This window comes from Homarus americanus, unplaced genomic scaffold, assembly GCF_018991925.1.
Source record: "Homarus americanus isolate GMGI-L3 unplaced genomic scaffold, GMGI_Hamer_2.0 scaffold13464, whole genome shotgun sequence".
NCBI classification, from domain to species: domain Eukaryota; kingdom Metazoa; phylum Arthropoda; class Malacostraca; order Decapoda; family Nephropidae; genus Homarus; species Homarus americanus.
Genome location: NW_024744529.1, coordinates 620,749 through 642,096, shown reverse-complemented (window position 1 = coordinate 642,096; position 21,348 = coordinate 620,749). Strand labels below are relative to the sequence as shown.

The 21,348-nt window shown below is 36.6% G+C and overlaps 1 protein-coding gene across 2 annotated transcripts in view; it reads right to left on the bottom strand.

Annotated features, from left to right (window-relative positions):
* LOC121877967 (glucose-induced degradation protein 4 homolog) overlaps positions 1 to 20,043 on the bottom strand; it is a 45,113-nt gene extending 25,070 nt beyond the window's left edge. Inside the window, exons 1-4 of one of the 2 annotated variants that reach the window (XR_006091067.1) lie at positions 19,827 to 20,043; positions 10,520 to 10,687; positions 8,375 to 8,607; positions 547 to 673 (exon numbers count right to left, since the gene is read on the bottom strand). Coding sequence is in view for 1 of the 2 variants with exons in the window: in XM_042383929.1 (XP_042239863.1) it covers positions 8,375 to 8,607; positions 10,520 to 10,687; positions 19,827 to 19,982 (557 nt within the window). In the remaining variant the exon portion in view is untranslated. The remainder of the gene's footprint in view (positions 1 to 546; positions 674 to 8,374; positions 8,608 to 10,519; positions 10,688 to 19,826) is intronic. The other variant, XM_042383929.1, reaches the window with a different exon arrangement.
* Between the last annotated feature and the right edge of the window lie 1,305 nt (positions 20,044 to 21,348).

The following is a 21,348-nucleotide window of genomic DNA, read 5'->3' as shown; positions in this document are numbered from 1 at the left end:
CATAATTAAATAAACCTAAAATAACAAATACTCTGTACTGTACTTAGGTGATGACTTCTCTTGATCCCTGGCAACTCTCCCCCTGCCTCATGACCCCCTGGCAACTCTCCCCTTGCCATATCTATCGTAAATGATGTTTATGATGATGTTCACTGCATCCCATCTTGGAAATACTGCGACTGGGGTAATATGACTTGAAAACAGCAATTATTCCTTGGTCAAGAGACTGATTAAGAGGTGTTTTTGTTTTAACCCTCAGCTGAATAAAATCGTCTGGCGGCAGCCAGAATAAAGTGGCAAGTGAGTGAAACGCGGCAAAAAGGTTAATCGAGGTAGGTTTTAAACCTTTCGCAGCGGGAAGTCACCCTAAGCTGAATAAAATCGTCTGGCGGTAGCCAGAATAAATTGGCAAGTGCGTGAAACGCAGCGAAAGGGTTAATCCATAAGTTTCCGAGGGACACAAGCTTGAAGGGAATACTGTACAATGTAGATGAACCAACTCTGAATATTTTGCATAGTTTGTGAACACAAACACCGTGATCTTACCTTTTCTGCAGGTTGACTTTACTAAAGTCAGTGTATGTCTCCTCCTCTTGGGAGAACTAGAGCCAGGAGTATTTAATGGTAGCTTGTACAGTACAGGTATCCCTCGTTTAGCGATCAGGATGTGTTCCTGAAAACCCGATCACTAAGTGAAATTATCACCAAACGAGCGAAAACGGAAAATAATATCAGTGGACCCCATACCTGATCCTGAATACTGTCAGCAAGAAAATTATCCCTAATCCCCACCCTACCTCAACTCAGGAGACAGGTCATGTGACTTGATTCCTTTGTTTTATGTCTTTCTACCTTGGTTTGTTCTGTTAGTTGGCTCAAGAGGGCCCTAGTATACCTGCTCCAAGATTTTGTCTTTTATTTCTCCAATGTGGGTTTTTACTTCAGTTAGCATTACACATTCAGAATATCATCTACTTATTATTAGCTCACCTCGCAATTTAAATGTTACATTTATTTACTACAGTATCATTTACTTTATCATTATTCAAAATTTTCTTTATTTCCAAGCCACATTACAGTATAGTAATAATTCTCATTTGGAGTACAGAACCCCCAGTTTTTCTGACTTCCATGCCGAATTTTTCCCAGTGAGTCAAAGATCACTAAAATGAAAATTGCCGATCGTTAAACAAGAGAGGGTGTTAAAAATTTTAAATCACTCAACCAAAATATCACTAAGTAAATGATCACTCTTGATAACTCGACATTTGATATGTCAGAACTTCATATAATTCAGCACATATATGGTCTCGAAATCTATTATAAAATACAGTAACTCGGGAAATGCAGTTATATAAAATTATCTGGGAAAAACTTGACACATTTGGCTGAGTGGGTAACACTCACTGAGCTTCACGCCTGGTCAGTCTGGTGTTTGTTATTGTTGAGGACGGGTGTGTGCTGGCTCACTTCACCCTGTGCATGGACATGGGAAGGGAGGGTGCTGTAGCACCCCAATATCTTGGGTATAAGGTACTACAAAATATATAGGGCACCAGCACTCCCTGGTAAAATTTGGTTCCTGCGGTACTAACCCATTAACACCCAACAACCTCCCCCATTCATTTTTTATAAAATTTTTGCCACTTATCAGCTTACGAGCTCTTTGGGTGCTCTCTCCAATGTCAGGCCAGCCACTGTATACAGAACGTATCCACTATTACGATAAATCTAATGTCGTAGACTTTATTTAATTGACAGTGCAATTCATTTTATCCGAATTCTAACTACTGTAATGTATCTGAATCTTCCAGGTATGCCAACTTTGTCCCCTATGATAAAAATTCAAATTTAGTCCAACAATCCAAAAGCAACTGAAGTCATTTATGCGTTTGTCTGACACCAGGAGCGCTAAAAAAAAAAAAAACCTATGATAAACAATAAAATTGATACATAGCACATCATAAAATACAATAGCACATATTTTTATATATACCGTATATCTCGGCCTATAAGACGGAATTTGAACCTTAAAAAAATCAGCCCAAAATTAGGGGTTGTCTTAAATACCGGGTATAAAATTCTTACCTCTTACATATTGTGGTTTAGCCTGCCAAGAGTGGTGATGGAGAAAATCGTAAAACACTCACACGGTCCTACCACTAATTATTTTATACTGAAACTTGCATTTGGGAAGCTGGATTAAAAATAAGATTACCAGTATATTAAAATAATAAAAATGTAATATAAACCTGTCTAACATACCGTAAAATAACAACATACCCCGGTAATAAACGCAGCTATCATCATGCACCGCCCGCCATTTGCCAGTGACGAGACAAAAAAGGGAAAGTGTTTTTTTTTTTACATCCAGTGTTCGCTGTCACTTCGCACTTCTAGGGGTCATTTTCCCGCTTGCTTTTATGTCCGAGTTGGCCAATAATGCATTTCTTTACTGATCATAATACGTATTTCCCATAAATAATTCATTTAGACTTTATTTTATTTGCATTACTCTTCATAAGAATGTTCTCAGTGACACACCCACGCAGACTGTCATCAGGCTTTACCTTAGGAGACCACGTAGGTTTTACAAATAATTATCGGAATAATAATTCCACAAATAAATATATTTATAACACAATCATAGCATTACCGGTAGTACATTTTTTTTTTTAATGGGGATTAGCCCACCCGGGCACAGGTCACTGACCCACATCGGGGTCTGGGGGGCAAAAATGTAATAATAATAATAATAATAATAATAATAATAATAATAATAATAATAATAATAATAATAATAATAATAATAATTCATAGTAAATAAAATTTATAATAAAAAATTCAAAATTTTAAATAAAATAGTAATAATAAAGAACCATAAATAAATACAAAAATGAAAAAAGATCAAAAGTGAGAAACAATATACTGTATGTATGTTGTGTTGTCAAAGTAAGAGAAACAATTGAAACTCTGCAATTGTGTGTAAATGAGGCAGAGTCAGATCAGCAACCTGGGACTTGGTCACAATTTTCGTGATGCCATATGGAAGTAGGGTCTACCATTAGACAATACATTATGCTTTCAATATCTTCCCAGGTGGTAGTACATCCCTGTTTGGTAGCTTCCTACTACCTACACAACTTTTAGTAATATTACTTTGATACAACATGATAAATTAGATAAACAATGAAAATAAACAAACAAAATTTAATTCCCAAGACGCTTCCCATTGGCCGCTGTAAGAGGGGGGAGATAGGGTTATTTTTAGCCCGTCTTTGTGTCCGAAGTGGCCAGTAATGCATACCGGTATATTTACTGATCATAATGCTTATCTCCTATAAATAATTAATTTAAAATTTATTTTTTTACAAAGAATATTCAGTAAATGAATGCGATAATTCTTGAAACTACCGACAGTGGTAGTTTTCTTCATGCTAAATTTAGGAGAATGAAGAAGCCGTAGTCACGTCATCTGATTCGGAGTTTGATCCTTAATGATGATGCAACCATAAATATATCAGGTAAAGTTCACCTACCGGGTATAGCCTTCCTTTGTCACGAAGCAAGTTTATAAATTAAAGAAAATACTTGCAGAGTGTTTAATACAGTGATCCCTCGGTTAATGAAATTTCGGTTAACGAATTACCTTCCATAAGAATCTTCATTTCGGTTAACGAAAAAAAATTCGGTTAACGAAATTCTTACGAAATCATGTCAACATGTTTTTGCTTGCTCACCAGCTGGAATATTAGTCCGCCAATACAGTAATCGGTTCTAGGGCTTAAATTCGTTCCCATTTGAGTAAGTATCAAGAAGGTTGTACTATTCAATAATTTTCCAAGTTTTATATTAATTTTTTTAGTCATTTAACACTTGATTCACCAACCAAGGAATCAGTTTGTATCTCTGGTCAGTGGAGGTAGCATCTTGCTTGTGGCTCTCTTGAACATAAACTATTTTTATGTTTTTACAGTACAATTATTGGTCATTCTGATATTTATTTAACATATTGACAATATATAGTGCAGTCCAGTGTTGATTTAAAGAAAATAATCTTGAATTACACCTAGTGAATTTAAAATTTTATGGGTGAAAATACGGCATCAAGCATGGGGTGATTTCTCTTCCACCCCCACTTCCTTCTTTTCTCCCTTCTCCTCCACCCCCACTTCTAATTCCCATCATCATCAACCAGGAGCCTTCTACATACACACCTCTAAGTAAGTGTACTTTACTGCATTTATTTTTACTTTGTATGTAATTTTCGGTGAGCTGGAACCATTTACTCAAAATCCCATTGAAACAATGGTTTCGGTTAACGAAATTTTCGGCTAACGAACGACCTTCTGGAACGAATTGTGTTCGTTAACCAAGGGACCACTATATATTACAGTATATTATAAATAAACAAATAAATCGGTAAATCCATTTCAAGTAAATGGAAAATTTTACTCGACACCGACATAAGTTCCAGTTAAATAACAGACGCTCAAGTAACATCACTAGTGTTTACACTACACCAGCCGGTAACATTTGATGCCATGGCTTGAAGTGAATTGGCCTTATTTTAAATAACCAAGGATGTGTAAACAGCACTGGTCAGTGGGATGGTTGGTAAAGGACTACTGGGTCAGTAAGCTCCCAATGGTAAGTGTCACATTTGGGGTAGTCTTATACAGCGAATAGAGCTCAAAACCTACTTTTTAAATGGAAATTTTGGGGGTCATCTTATACACCCCGTCGCCTTGTAGGCCGAGATATACGGTATATAAAAATGACCCCAACTATGAAACATGGGACAAAGTTCTGGGCAAGCATGGAGTAAGGAAGATGAACAACAACAGACTCCGACTCCTTACACTGCGCTCAGAATACAATCTTACGATCATTAACATCTGGTTCCAGATGAAAACCAAATACAAGACCTCATGGAAACATCCTCGATCAAACCACTGGCACCTCCTTGACAATGTTATTAGTCGCCAAGATGACTGAAAGGAGGTGCAAATCACAAGAGCCATGAGGGGTGCAGACTGTGGCACGGACCATAGGCTAATAAGATCCAGGATTCGCATGATAATTCGACCCCAACACCTGAGGCAAGCCTCCAGTCGTAAACTTAACATCAAAACCCTCAGTAATCCTGAAACCTCTAACTCATTAAAAAACAAGATCACCGAAAACTCCCATCCCATGAAATTATGGAACCTGGCACTGTGGAAGATGGCTGGAAAGAGTCGAAGACTGCAATGAGAGAAGCTGCAATGGAAACCCTTGGCTTTTCAAAAAAGCGACATCAGGACTGGTTTGATGAAAACTCACCTACCATCCATGATCTTCTCAACACCAAAAAATTAGCCCACGATGCAGTGCTATCAAATCCTCAATCACAAACACTGAGGGACTGGTTAAGCAACATCAGGTCAGAAACACAAAGACTGTTACACAGCATGGAAAATGACTGGTGCATAAAAATGGCACAAGAAATTCAAGCCTTTGCTGATGTCAATAACACGCACAGCTTCTATGAGGCAGTTAAGTCCATTTATGGCCCACAAAGAAGAAATGTCACATCAGTAAGATCTTTAGATGGCACCACACTCTACAAAAGCAATCAAATGATTGCAGTAAGATGGGCTGAGCACTTCAGCACACTTCTAAATCAAATTAATCCAATAACACCTACAGTACTGGATAACATCCCATCCCACTCCTACAAGAAGTGGAAACTGGAATACGAGGGGTGAGCAACAACAAGGGCGCTGGACCTGACGGCATTCCTACTGAAATTTACAAACATGGAGGTCCCCATTTGACTGAGCGTCTCCATAGACTCTTACTCACCATATAGGCCACAGAGACCATCCCCCAGGATTGGAGATGGAAATATCATAACAATCTATAAGAATAAAGGTGACAAAGCAATCTGTGGTAACAGCAGGGGCATCTCCTTCCTTGTAGTTGCTGGCAAGATCCTGTCAAAAGTCATGTTATCAAGACTTATCCAACACCTAACAGAGAACACTCTTCCTGAATCCCAATGTGGATTCAGGAAGGATCGCAGTACAATAGACATGATCTTCGCTGCTAGGAAAATTCAAGAAAAGAGTCGAGAGCAAAATGTAGACCCTTACACCGCCTTCATTGACCTCTCCAAAGCTTTCGACACAGTAAACAGAGAACTTTTGTGGACTATGTTGGAGAGGGTCGGTGTACCACCAAGATTTTTAAACATACTCCGCTAGAAGCATGATGGAATGCAAGCCCGGGTACTAGTGGGTGGTGTGCAGTCAAAACCATTTAGTGTCCAAATGGGCAAAATACAGGGCTGTGTGCTGGCACCCGTGTTGTTTAACATCTTTTTGCTGGCAGTAGCACAACTCTCACACAATGCCCTTGGGCCTGATGCAGGCATGGGCATACGGTACCGTCTTGACGTTAGTCTTTTTAATATTAGACGTCTGGAAGCCTACACAAAGACCTTAACAATTCAGGTTATAGAACTACAGTATGCAGATGATTGTGCAATAATGACACATAACAGAGAATCTATGCAACGTGCACTGGACGTGATCTCATGTATATACAGCTCGCTTGGTTTGCAAATTAACACTCAGAAGACTGAGATTTTTGTCCAGCCCATTGTTCCACCAATAGAAGCACCACAATTCTACATTAATGGAGATTCTATCAAAATAGTAAACCAGTTTAAGTACCCTGGTAGCACTCTCACACCCACCTGCTCACTGTATATGGAAATTCAAACCAGAATCAATTTAGCCTCAGCTGCATTTGGACGTTTGAGAACAAGAGTCTTTCTCAACAATGACCACAAATATGGAACGAAGACTGCAGTTTATCTCGCGGTCTGTATATCTACATTATTATAAGCAGGAAAACTTCCACACTAGATGCCTTAAGTGTATCATTGGAATATCCTGGGAAGATAGAGTGACTCTTGAAGAACTATATCGTCGCTCAAACACGACCAGCATTGAAATCATGCTAGCCAAAAGACACTTGCGCTGGCTTGGACATGTTATCAGGATGCCAGACTACCGGCTTCCAAGACAAATATTATATGGCAAGCTCTCACATGGAAACCGCTCGGCAGGGGGACAGAAAAAGAGATAGAAGGACCACTCTATAACTCTACTCAAGTGCAGTAATATCCAACCAAATTCACTGGAGCAACTAGCCTCAGACCGTTCCTTATGGCGCTCAACGTGCCACAGAGGAGCGGAAACACTTGAGACCTCACTGAACCAAAAGAGAGCTACTAAACGAGCCCAACGACATCAGAGGGCTCAAGGCATAATTCCTCTCAATGAACAACATCCTTGTCACTTATGCAACAAGATCTGCGCCTCCGGGATCGGACTCCATTGTCATCTACGGTGGCATCAGAGGAATAACACATAACTCATCTGGAGCAACGTCGTCATCGACTTCGATGGACTGCTATAAGCAAGTAAGTGTGTGTGTATGTGCTGTAATGTCACATGGGAGGGAGGAAGGCGGATGAGTCAGCCACGCAGTACAACTCACTGCCTTCACATACTTTCACCTCCCACATACCTATGCTCTCAATTTTTCTTATTTTATAGTTTTATATTATTTTTCTTTATTTCTAAGCCACATTAAAGTACTCACTTTAAATTTTACTCTTTTGCTCTGTAATAAAGAAAATGGTTTTACTAGGGTGGACTATAATATTCTTAGTGATATAAGTTATGTGTTTATTTACATACTCAGATTTGAATCATACTGTACATAGAGAAAACAAATTTTTTGTTAAAATTTATTCTATATTTTGTATAAGTGACCAAATTACAGTTGTATACATAAGTGCCACACTGTTTACTGTTTATCACCTACCATGCATCTATGTCACCTACAATGATGCTTCATTCTTCACAGGCAATGCTGGTAAGTGTTACTTTTTGAAAATTAGTAATCACATGTACAAGTATATGGGCCTAGATGATTTTCTATTGTTATATTTTTGTAGGAGGGGGAAGTGCCTCGATTAGTCGGAATTTGGGATAATTAGGCAAAACCAGAGTCCCATACATGCCAAGTTATCAAGGTTTTACTGTACTGTAAATTGGGAGTAAAATACTAACTGCATACCTAAAAACATATAACACCAGCAACAAGACCCCAACCACAACAGCAATGGCTGTGTAAACAATCTCTTGGCCAGTAACAACAGACGTAAGTGGTCAACTGGACAACTACGTATTGGCTTGTTGGATAATGCCCTTTCTATAACAGTGCCATTAATTGGGAGCTGCTGGTTGATAGAAAGCTGAAGAAAAGAGGGTTAATCTGTATTTGAATAACTTTAGCAATAAAATGCACCACTTACCATTCTGAAGTTCTGTGATAATAATATCCATCAATAGTGGCTGCACTCTTCTGGAAACAGATATAATAAAAACCCGCAAATGATGCTCCATTTATGTCCTTAACAGTGTGGTCTGGAACAAGGAAGTGTTCCTTCCATCGCATAAATACGTGTTCCGAATCCTTCAACACACTGTAGTCAAATGTATCGGAGTTGAAGGTTTTAGTATACTGATAGAAGGGCGGAAATTTTCCCTGTAAAAGAAAAAAATATATTAAACTCCCCAAGAAAATAATTTTTTTTATATTCTTTCCAAAGCAATTAGATTATTCAGAAGCACTGTTGAACCAAAACAAAGCATTGTGTATTCTTGAACATCAATTAAGAGCAGAGTGAACTATTAAGTGAATGATTCTGTTATTAAATGCTAGACAAAACCTAGAGGCAGTGAACATTGACGAGAAGCATATAACATGTGCAGTGCTGGGTCACTAACATAATTGATTAGTAGTAACTAAATGGGACCATAATATTTCATTCTCAGACTGATCTTTATTCATGAAAGTTAATAACATATGGAAAAAATAGGGACTTTTCCTTAAAACTGGAAATTCTTCCATATCCCCCTTTTTTATACAGTACAGGTATAAACAAATAAAGGATTGATCCCAGAAATCCCAATTTATAGCTGTGTTAGGATGAAGAAACTTGAGCTCCATACCCATTACGGTAAATAAAGGGGCTCCAACCCATGGCTAAGCCCTTGACATTAATGACTGCCACCATTTAAAAGTTAGCCTGACAAAATAAAAATTGATAAAGTAGAAAAATCTAGCCAATTAGTGTAAAATGGAAAATTAATATGAAGAATGAGATACTGAAGGAGGTTAGAGATTACAGGTATTTGAAGTATCAAAGGTACAATGTTCAGTAAAAGAGTTTTCAAAAGTGATTGCTGAGGCCTACTATCAGTAAAAAAAAAATTCTGTAGTATTGCAGACAAAATTTTCCCAATAACTCTGAACATGCATGGTTCAACACAAAAGGATGATATATTTTTCACAAAAGAATACTGTATACCAATGACTGTGTTTCCAAACCCTTAGAAAAAGGAATGCACTACATCCCACTTGAAGGTCATCACAAATTTTGGTCCTGTACAGTGCATCTTCCACAAGTCCTCAGGAGCCTCACTGTGACGTAACTTCAAAAAAAATACCCTCTAATGAAGGGGTTCTCAAAAATTTTTCTCATCAGGAACCCCTTGAGTTGTCACACCATTGACCAGTACCCCCATTACAGAGACAATGAGTAAGGAATGGTACTACATCAAAACTAATTCAATATATAATGACAGTGTTAAAAGATATTTGGTGCTTGGAGAGAAGCTACTTATCATTTTGTACATATTATTTTAATTTTATATCACCTGTTGAATTAAATCTGGTGAAATTAGTACAGGTTGACAATCCCTTATCCGAAATCCTTGGGGCCAGATGTGTTTCGGATTTCAGAATGGTTAGGTTAGTTTTTTTTTTTATGATTTTCACCAGCAATCAATGTATCCCCTGGAAACCCTCCTGAGAGAATCCATATGAAATACAACAAAATTATCAACTCTTTTGTTTTATAAAGATATATTGTAACTCATTCAGTTTTTTTCAGGCTGCATAGCATACGTTGATATATCCTCTGGAAACACCCATTTAATAGCTATGGAATGAACTTATTTTAACCATGAAAAGGTGAAAATAGGGTTAAAAACAGGAGCCCACAACTATGACTATAATGCAGTGGAGACGTGACAAGATGGGAGCCCTGAAGGCTGGAAATGGCCACACGTTTTTTTAACTTAAATGGCAACATCCAAATGTTTGAGGGACCCTTTCTCCCTGTGTATGACTAGAAAAATAGCTACACACTGTTGCAATACTGCCACTGTGCTTAGGGAAGGTGAAAAATTAGCTTTATCATGTTGATTTAATGAAACTATCATGGCCTATTTGCAAAGCCAGGAGATCATAAATTTTATATGTTTATAAAATCCAAGTTGGTGATATGATTTTTCTACCAGTAAGCAAATAAAAGTTCCTGACATGAGAAACAGCTTCTTTCACACATTTTAATCAATAGGTATTACACATATAAACATTGCATGTAACATACCCAATGTTTCTTGTCGACCTCCTCGTCCGCATCCCATTTTCGAGTGAGGAATGGAAATTTTTCGCTAATAATTTCACCATCGAAGAAAGTCGTTAATGTTGGATACTCCTCGGTCAGGCCCTTAATTTTGAGATAGCCACACAGGTAGGAATTAGCTTCATCTACATGCTGTCAAAAAAAATAATTGTTTTTCAGTTTTGGCTTCTAAAATGCCAAAAGTTTTGTAATACAGAAATTAAATAAATTAAAATTGTGCAATGCTGTGATATAGGGATGGAGTGAATACAAAAGTTCAGTATTCAAATGCGAATACTTCTACATGTAATTTCTAAAAATATGAATACTGTATGAATACTGTACAAAGAAACCATGTCACCCCAAATGCAAATACTGTACAAATACTTTAAGAAAGTATTCATAAATGCATTCATTAATACTATTGGTTAACTCCTAGGCTTCAGGTCAAGTTCTGTGACATGTGTCTGTAGAGCTTCGGGTCACGTCACATGACGGTTTGATCTTTCGCTGGCCTGTTTGAATAAAAAGGGCGGGCCTGACTAGATTATGTAGCCAAGTAGGTATTAATATTTCACTCACTCACACATGAGAGCCTTCCAGTCTATTCTCAGTAGCATCTCAGATTTTGTGATGTAGGAATCTCGCCTTTGGTCTTGACTCGCCTCACCATGTGTTTCTACCCCCCAACCCCCAAGCACAAGTCTAGTATTGTAATCAATTACTGGAGTAGTAAAATGATTGTTAATAATGTAAATAGTAATAACATAGCTAAACAAGAACCCTGTACTTCATACTGCCTACAAATTAAGTGTTGTTTACCTCATACTATTGCATTATACATACACTATTTTACGAACATTCTCGACTCTTTCTAGCCCGTGTTGTCTACCTTTTGTATGGACATACAGGGTATATTTATTTTCTGTATATATCATGCATGACCAGTTTGTAAGACAAGAATTGCATTTTATATGTTTTTTAAATGTTCCTGAATAAGACTGCATGGGGGGGGGGGGTTAAACTAACTTTTTATTGCTATAAATATGGTATGAAGTGGGAGATGATTTTATGATTGGTATTCAATATATCAAACCTGTCTTGTGTAGATGTATTTATTTACACTTTCCTAGTACAGTACAGTATTGTACTGTAGTTATATGTACTGTAATATTGTAACAGAAACAATATATTATCATTAGCTAGTTATTATATTAAACACTTCTAACTTCTAGATATGCTGCAGACAGGCAGTGTTGTTGCCAAACAGCAATAATAAATCATTAAGTGTAGTCAACAAAAAAATATATTTTTTTGCACCTTTACAGTTATACAGTATGACACACCGAATTAATGTCTTCCTGTTAATTTTTCTGTATAGTATTAACTATAAATGATATACAGAATACATCATATTAGTTACACAATACATGATACAATCAGACGTACCAACCTCACCAAATGGACATGGCCTCAGTCGGTGATCGTTGCAAAGACCATCAGACCCAGGGGTGCAGAAATTTTTGTTGTTGACTGTACACATACTGGTAATACATGTTTGGCACACAAAATAATTGATTTCTTTCTAACTGCCTATAATAATGACTATGATATTTATAGAATTTAAATCCAATTTCAAATAGGAGAAGAATTTATTATTCAAACTATAACTTTAAAGTACCATTTGGCATCATATGGGTATCTGTCACACTATAAGAATGCATTACCAGTAGCTTTCTCACCACAGTGATGACTGTTGAGAGTTGCAAGTTATTTACTAACATTCTGTTTAAATATTTAATTTTATTGAATGATATATACCTGTAGCTTCACCGGTGACTCATGTCACGGATTCAATAAGCCGATTGTAATTTACATCCAAAAAACTACAGTACAGTATCTCTCTACGTTTGCCCCAAATAAAATCAGCAGCCAAGTGTATGGTTATTTCTATCAATAAAACTATTATTATTCATATGATTATCCTATGAATTTGCATTTGAATAGGAATGCAAATACCATACTTATAGGATTTCAAATAGTAATGTACTGTATTCTAATACAAATATTCCATCCCTACTGTGATAATGGTGAAAATCAATGGTAGCCAGGTTTAGTTTTAAGAATAAGATATTAAAAAGAAAATTCATGTATGGTACAATAATTATTAATCTACTGGACTTAAACTGGGGCATAATTTTACCTCAAAATAGTTTTGGGATTCTCTGGATGTGAAGGAAACAAACAATATGATTATCCAACAATCATTATGACAGAACCATTGACCAAATCTCTAATCAACCAACAATTATAAATATTAATTTCTTATAGGTTACCTTTTACAAGGTTGATTCACCTCATCCTTTAATTACTAATGGGCAGGGCCGTCCCTAGGAGGGTGCGGGGCCCGGGGCAACTCAGCCACTGCGGGGCCCCAGATTATGCGATCAGAGGAACCCACCCCGACCAACCCCCATGGGACTGTCGCAATGGATGGTAAGGTCACGGTTGCGATGGTGGCGTAAGCCGTCAGGTCAGATTAACCAGTCAACAGGTAATGTGTCCGAGGTCACTGGGTCTAGTGCTTGGCCCCGCGGGGCCACAGGCGGTCGCCCCTGTTCGCCCCCCCTAAAGGACAGGCCTGCTAATGGGTCCTCAAACCTACCATACTCTCTTTCAGTAAAGCATTAAAACATCAAAGGCAAAACATTAATGATGACAATCTAATGACTATTGTAAGGAATAATTCTATCTAATACAATATTTCTCTTTTTTTTTAATACCTGTAAAGTACTGTATATATATAAATGGCTCAACTTATGGACATAAGCATGAAGAATATTTTACCAAATTTCAGATACACTGCTATTGGATCTTCAAAGCATGAACGTGTATCAAGTTACACAACAATGCACTAGAATAAGTGAGCTGTGTTTCAGTTACTGTGGTATTAATCTCCCAAGAGTAGATACTGGATAGGCATCTGTGCTGTGAGTGTAGATTAAATACACTAAGTCTAACAACTGGAAATTCATATTATGTGGAAAACAAATCATGGACTCTTACCCTTCATCTATTTTCCAACACTTCATCTATCATCCAAAAATCCAACTGTATTTTCAAAAGCAGCCACTCTAAATAAAAGCACCGAGGTCGGTAATACTCTTGAGTCTAGTCCATGCTAGTCACTATTTACAAGCCACTTATTTGCCTGACAAACAGCACAGTTCATGCTTGTTTTGTTTTGTAATAACTTTCTGGGTTCTTACAAACACAATATAGCTGCTGGTATATAATACTGTACTGTGTTTATGATATTAGTAAAAACACTGTATGTTTAACGATTAAGACTCGTGCCCGACAACATCACAAGTTGGCCACGAACTTAACAACTGGCTACCTATCCCTTTTTCTCTCCTTTGCTGTGTATTATCAATTCCTTTATTCTTTGTAAATACTTTACGTAAGAAAGTTGCAAGCTTGTATGTAAACATAATGTACAGGACTTGTTTATGCCCACTCATGGTGACAGGTACAGTTGCCCACAATTCCACCTGTTACAGTGGTTGATGCGTTTTGTGAGATGCGGCTCACTCTGTGGACATGGATTGAGACTACACTACAGTACAGTACTGTACTGTAGTTGGAACAAGCTGGGGGTGCAGTTAACAATATGTTACATTAATTACGTACAGGTAATTTTGTTTGAGCATAACAGTATAATATTATTATGTGAATGTGCCACCATGAAGAATGGCTTAGCCTGTGTATGATCACTTAGTTTTCAAATACTCTACAGGTGGCATTTTGACATAAGTACAGTCGACCCTCGTTAATTCGGACTAATAGGAGGGGAAGGGTGTCCGTTTTAGCCGATTGTCCGAATTAACCGATTTAGGAGTTAATATTGCATTATATTTCAAAGTCATTGTTTTCGTCACAATTTTATCCCACTTTCCACTGTAATACGTACGTAATTTCAGCAAAAATATTACATTTCCGTGAATGCATTATATCAAGCACAGTATGAATAGAATACCATTGTAATATAACAGTATTTTAACCAAAACTATTAAAAAAACGAATAACATCTCAAGAACATCGGAAGCTTAGGTAAAGTCTTTTGTTTCAGTCATGTATTTTATCCTATTTTACATTGAAATACATCACGTTTCAGCAAAACTACTATTTATTTCCAAGAATATATTCATTCAGGCGCAGTTTAGGTAAAATATACGTGTGATGTAACAGTTTTTTAACTGAAAACAATTCGAAAAACACGTACCCTCTAGCCCTGTTCAAGGAGAGGACTGGGAGAAGCTGTTTGGTGCTGCAGACGATGACAAGGAAAATGATTTGGATGAATTTTAATGAAAATATTCAGAAATATGGTATCATAGTATTTATTCAAGTCAATTAGGATAGAATATTATTGTAATACAACAGTTTTTTAACTGAAAACCAATCGAAAAGCGATTACGGTAACATCTTTTGAACGAAAGAAAGCGAAAGTCATTGTTTTCGTCACGATTTTATCCCACTTTCCACTGTAAAGCGTACGTCATTTCAGCAAAAATATTACATTTCCGTGAATGCATTATATCAAGCACAGTATGAATAGAATACCATTGTAATATAACAGTATTTTAACCAAAACTATTAAAAAAACGAGTAACTTCTCTAGAACATCGGAAGGTGAGGTAAAGTCTTTTGTTTTCGTCATGTATTTTATCCTATTTTACATTAAAATACATCATGTTTCAGCAAAACTACTATTTATTTCAGAGAATATATTCATTCAGGCAGAGTTAAGGTAAAATATACATGTGATGTAACAGTTTTTTAACTGAAAACGATTCGAAAAACACGTGTGCCGTGTAGCTGATACTCAACAGCTGGTGGTGCGTCATGTGTCGTTGTAAACAATAGGAGGTTGAAGTAGATTACCGGGTATTATATTAAGTGTGAAATATCAAAAAGATTTTTATAACCGGTATTTTTTGTAGATCAATGAGAACTGTGATACCGTATATGATATGATAAGTTAGCCTGTGCTAAGAACTTCAACATAGACTACTGAAAACACGTTGTAAGGTAATTTAGCCTATTGTAAGTTGGTGAGCTTCATTTGCTGAAGGAACTGCACAACTTTTCATTACTAATTGGTACAAATTTTACGTTTCCATTGTTTACTGGCAGTAAATGGTAAATACTTTTCATGTCTGAAGCTAAAAGTTGCATCCCCCCCCACACTAGTGGTGGAGATGTTACATTTGACCAAAAAGACGCTGGTGTTTTATCCCAGCAGTGGGTGGACCAGCATTTTAGCTTAAGGTCCGCGTAGGTAATATTCCTACAAATCTTAAAAAAAAAAAAAAAAGTTTGTTCAGATTTTGTCCGAATTACCCGAAATCCGGATTAAAGAGGTCTGAATTAACGAGGGTCGACTGTACAGTTATATGTTTTTAAACAAAAACATGATTTGCATGTAGACAATAAAATATGAAACATCTGGAATAATGGACTGTGAATGAATCCTTAATATACCAATACTGTACAGTATATATATATATGTACCAATAGATACAGCCACTCCTCGACTTACAACAGGGTTAGGGACCCAAATCCAGGTAGTAAGTTGAATTAGTCATAAGTCGAAAATGCGAAGATAATACATAAAAAATCTAAAATGGGTGTCTCTTTTTCTTCTCAGCACCACAAAACTCTCACTTTTAAGCTTGCCAGCCATTTTAAAGGGAATTACAAACAAAACTTTTGTCAGTACACAGCGCAATCACTAATGTTGGGACTCGAAAATACGTAATTTATCAAAAAAATTTCAATGTTTTTTATTTTATTTTATTTGATAAAGTTCCTGTAGCACAACATAAATTTTGAGTATCATGAATCATTTAATTAAGGTCCTGGTAGGTAGCATATCATAAAAGGAAAATCCGATAATCTTGCATTTAATGTACAAAAAGGGAATTAATCATAAGAACATAAGAAGTCTGCAATAGGCCGGTTGGCCTAAACCAAGTTTAATACAAATAGTCTTATATTCTAGATTATTCTGGCGGCATCCCTTTCATTATCCGATGTAACGCCCTTCGATAGTCACGTATCACAAAGTTGCTGAACAACCTTACTGTGATACATACACTGCTTGGAAGTTCTGCAGTCGACTATACACCAAGAATAAGCCTAATTCCAACATTTAGCCTGAAAATAATAGGGTCAACTTATACGCTGCGATATATACAGTGGAGTATGCTATAACGAATCTAATTGGTTCTAGAACCTTGTTCGTTATAGCATTCGTTCGTTATAGGATTAATCCGTTCCAGGCCCCCAAATACAACCACTTAACACTGAAAAATATAATATAAAATTGTAAAAATCGTAAAAAAGTGCATAAATATGCATCTAAACCCCTGAAATAAAGAATATCATTAATATTTGTAATAAAAAAACAATAAATTAGAAAAAAAAAAATTAAATAATGTTCGTTGTAGGAGTTTCGTTCGTTATAGCATTCTCAATTTTATAGGTAAAACCGTTCGTTATAGGAATATTCGTAGTAGGATCCATTCGTTATAGCATACCCCACTGTATGTATATATATATATATATATATATATATATATATATATATATATATATATATATATATATATATATATATATATATATATATATATATATATATATATATATATATATATATATATATATATATATGCAAGTAAATTACTGTAGGTGCGCGTGATCCAAGTATTTGCTGATAACCACAAGGAAACAAGAAAACACGAAGTTCCCAAGTGCTTTTGTGTAATTCACATCTTCAGGGGTTAGTACAGACTAAGGAAAAATACTTGACAAGGCTAATATATACTGCAGAGGAGTGTGAGATCAAGTCCCTAGAGGACAGAGCAGGGGTCCACAATGTTCCAGTCATAAGGCAGTGACCCTTATTAATCTTCTTAATCCCAAAAAAATTTACCATGCCATCTCTAAGCAAAGCAGCTGTCCATAGTCAGGTCATAGGGTAAGATGACCCAACCTTCTGACCTGGTTACAAATCTTCTTAATCACAAAATTATCCAGTTTGTACATACCATTATTCAAATTCATGTCGACTGGATTCTATAATGTTCCTACTGACAATTGAATTATAAGGTAATATTGAGGAGGAATTATCCCAGTCAATGCAATGCTTATTATCTCTCATATGAATGAACAGAGCATTGGATTCCTGGCCTGTCCTAACACTATATTTATGCTGTTTAAGTCTAGTTATAAGATCTTGACCCGTCTGGCCTAAGTAGAACATATTACATTCCTTGCAAGGAACCTTGTAAATGCAGCTGCCTGCATTGTTGGGGGAAGTTCTTAATTAACATTTGTTTTACAGTGCATGAGTTTATAAATGCCACATTAACATTCCAGGCTTTCAGTTGTATAGGAATTTGAGAGAAATTTTTGTTAAATGGTAATACTAAGAGATTCTTATTGTCATGGGTGGGCTTAGGATCAGTTCTATAAAAAGATTTCTTAGTAATGTTAAGGCATTTGTCTATAAAAGACCTAGGGTACTTAAGGTTCAAGCCAATATTATAGATATACAAGTATTTATATTCATCATCAATGAATTCCGGACTGCCTATTCTTAGAGCACGTAAAAACATTGATGAAAATACTGACTGTTTGACTCTATTATGGTGGGCAGAATAATAATGAATGTATGAACACAAATAAGTAGATTTCCTATAAATACTGAACTTAAAGGTGTTACCTATTCTGTGGATCAGACAGTCTAGGAATGGTAATTTGCTGTCATTCTCTAATTCCACAGTGAATTTGATCGAGGGGGCTAAGTTGTTAAGTTGTGGTAGAAAAGCTTTTAGGTCCTCATTACATGGCCAAAGACATATTACATCATCTACATATCTAAACCAGATTGCTGAAGGTGGTAAAATATTACTCGATAGTTTCTTCTCAAAGAATTCCATACATAAGTTGCTTAATACTGGTGAAAGCGGATTACCCATTGCCATACTAAATTTTTGAGCATAATATTCTACATTCAATTCAAATTTACAATCCTTAATACATAGTTTGATGAGTTCGATGAAGTCATCTTTCAAGACGGGCAATGAAACATTATCCAGGGAATCTGTGAGGAACTCCAATAAATCATCAACTGGGATCACAAGCACCTACAGTGATTTACTTGCATAATGGATTCCACGCGCCACTTCTTCTACTTCTCTACAAGCTGTCCTGGACTGTCTCCTTTCGTTACAGAATACTCCTCTTCGATGATCAAGGCCCACAAATTGAAAATACATTTGAAATTTTTCCAGAGATGCCTTAGTGAAAAAGTCATGCCAAAATCAATCCTCCCACAACGTGTCCTGCAGATGCCTGATCGCCCCTTTGATGATTTCCAAGAAATCATCCTAAGAAACACTTTGAAATAAAGAAATTTGAAGTGGATGAAGCTTTCCATATTGTAAGACAGAAAAAGCATGCTTTTAATATGACCATACTGGGTGATTGGAAAAAGTTCATGTTGGATTACCGTTTCGATAACCTGAGATGTGAGCGTTCTGATCTTTAAGCTAAGCTAGACCACAAATTGGCACTCCTTATTAGAAATAGTGATTGGACTAAGGATGCCAATCCACTGAATACCTGTATGGTGTATGTATATTGTTTGACTGTTGTCTATTCACATGCTGTACTGTATACAGTACTGTACCTGTATTGTCTATATATAGTACATGCCAAACCAATTCTTAACTTGTATGCTAATTAGGTCAATCATTATAGAAATTCAGAGTCCTTTGTCTTTCTTGATATAAGACTACAAAATTCAAGATAAATTTAACAGGTGGTATTGAAGGAAGCATCCAAAAATACCTGTGTGATGTGCACCATTTTCACTTCACTCTAGAATCAGTTTTTCAATACATTATTTAAGCTACAATATATTATGCCATTAAATGATCACAAAAACTGAAATAAATAACAATTAACATATCGGCTGGTTAAATATGGCCAACACAAGGCCATATCAGTCACGACCCAACAACTTTCACTGACATTAGAAAGTGACATTACTTTCGTTACAACTATAATCCATGCTGGTATAGAAGTTTCTCAATTTTCATCACCCAAACTATAGTCGTCCTGAAGCACTAATGTATTCGATATGTTAAAAGATAAATATAAATATACTCAATTCTCCTGAGGGTTGAGTATGAATGAAACACCTCGATGACCGCACCTGCAACACCACCTCAACGTCGTATGATTGACCCTTGGATTTCTGGTGTCCCTGGAACCTAGACCCGTTGTAAAGGAGGCTGCGAGTAACGCCCGGTTGTCCAGAATTAGCTGGAGGAGGCGGATCCAACGAAGCCATCTCTGTTTTAACAGGCATGTTGCTCTACTTATGCCCGTCCCTTACTGCTCCAGACCTGGTAACATAAACAAGACATGACTTATTATCGCAAGACTACCGTAAAGTCTCCTGAAAAATTACTATATTGCACTTAAATTTAAATTATTATTAGTATCGTTAAATAATAATATATAATGTTCTAAGATTAATATCAAGTAGGATAATATATAAATCATACTGTGAAGATTGAAATTTTATTAATCCATTTTAATGTAATAATTATTGGAACGTGAATCAGAGGCCCAATCGAGGCACTGAGGAAGGTTGTCAGGTTCATCATGATGACTCACAGCCTACATGGTTAACTACATGGCCTACTTAACCTGAAGCAATATGATAAATACTATCGTTATCTGAATGAAGGCTATCAACAATTAAGTAGAACGCAATATCGTCTTTTATAACTACGATGAATAATAACCCAAACTCAAACTGCGACTCAGTTTAATTTAGTGATGATGGAGAGTTCGTTGTACTTATAAATTCAGCACCAAAATATAACTTTACGTACGTTCATATTCAACACAGGTGATTTTTCATAATTTCTACACTTAACCTTTCTCGGGATATTTTCTCTTACATAATTTGGTTACTGAATTAGTTTCATATTCTAGAAGAACTTCTTTTCATAATTTTTTCTATTGTCTAAATATATGGACCCACATACAGCACAGATCTCTAAACCTTGCTACAGGCTACACTACCTCAAGCATAGAAGTGTTTATAAACAGTATAGACACAAGCTTCAGGATGCTTGGCACACATTGTTTAGTCGCAGTTTATTTCCTGTCCAAGACGCACTACATCTCACAGTCATCAGCTGCCGCCTGACATTTAAATTGTAAGTAAATAAGTTAGCCATCAAGTAATATCCATGGTGACTTCTATTATCATCTGTCACATTAATTTTTATTTAATGCAATAGTGTAAGTAGCTGGTATCCATATGTCTTGACTATTGAGATAATATAAACAATGCCACCGCCAGGTCTATAATATATTTACTTTTTACTTTTATCCTATTCGTCACTGATCGGCTCGTTAGCTGCTTGGGCGATAGGCCACGTCTCTGTTACACACTGTTGGCCAAAACTAGGCATACACTGGCTCCTGAATGTATCTGAACCTGCTCCAGTGCGTGTCAAGTCTGGTCTTAAAAGAGCTCACACTCGGTGCCGCCACAACACTCTCTGACAGATTGTTCCAAGAGCTCACAACTCTCACTCCGAAAAAGTTACCCCTCACAGTTTTCTGCACTTGCTGCTTCTTCAACCTTGAGTTGTGACCCCTTGTGGGGCGAGCTTCCGCCAGCTCCGGGTAAGGGAACTAGACTGAGTAGTGCCCCT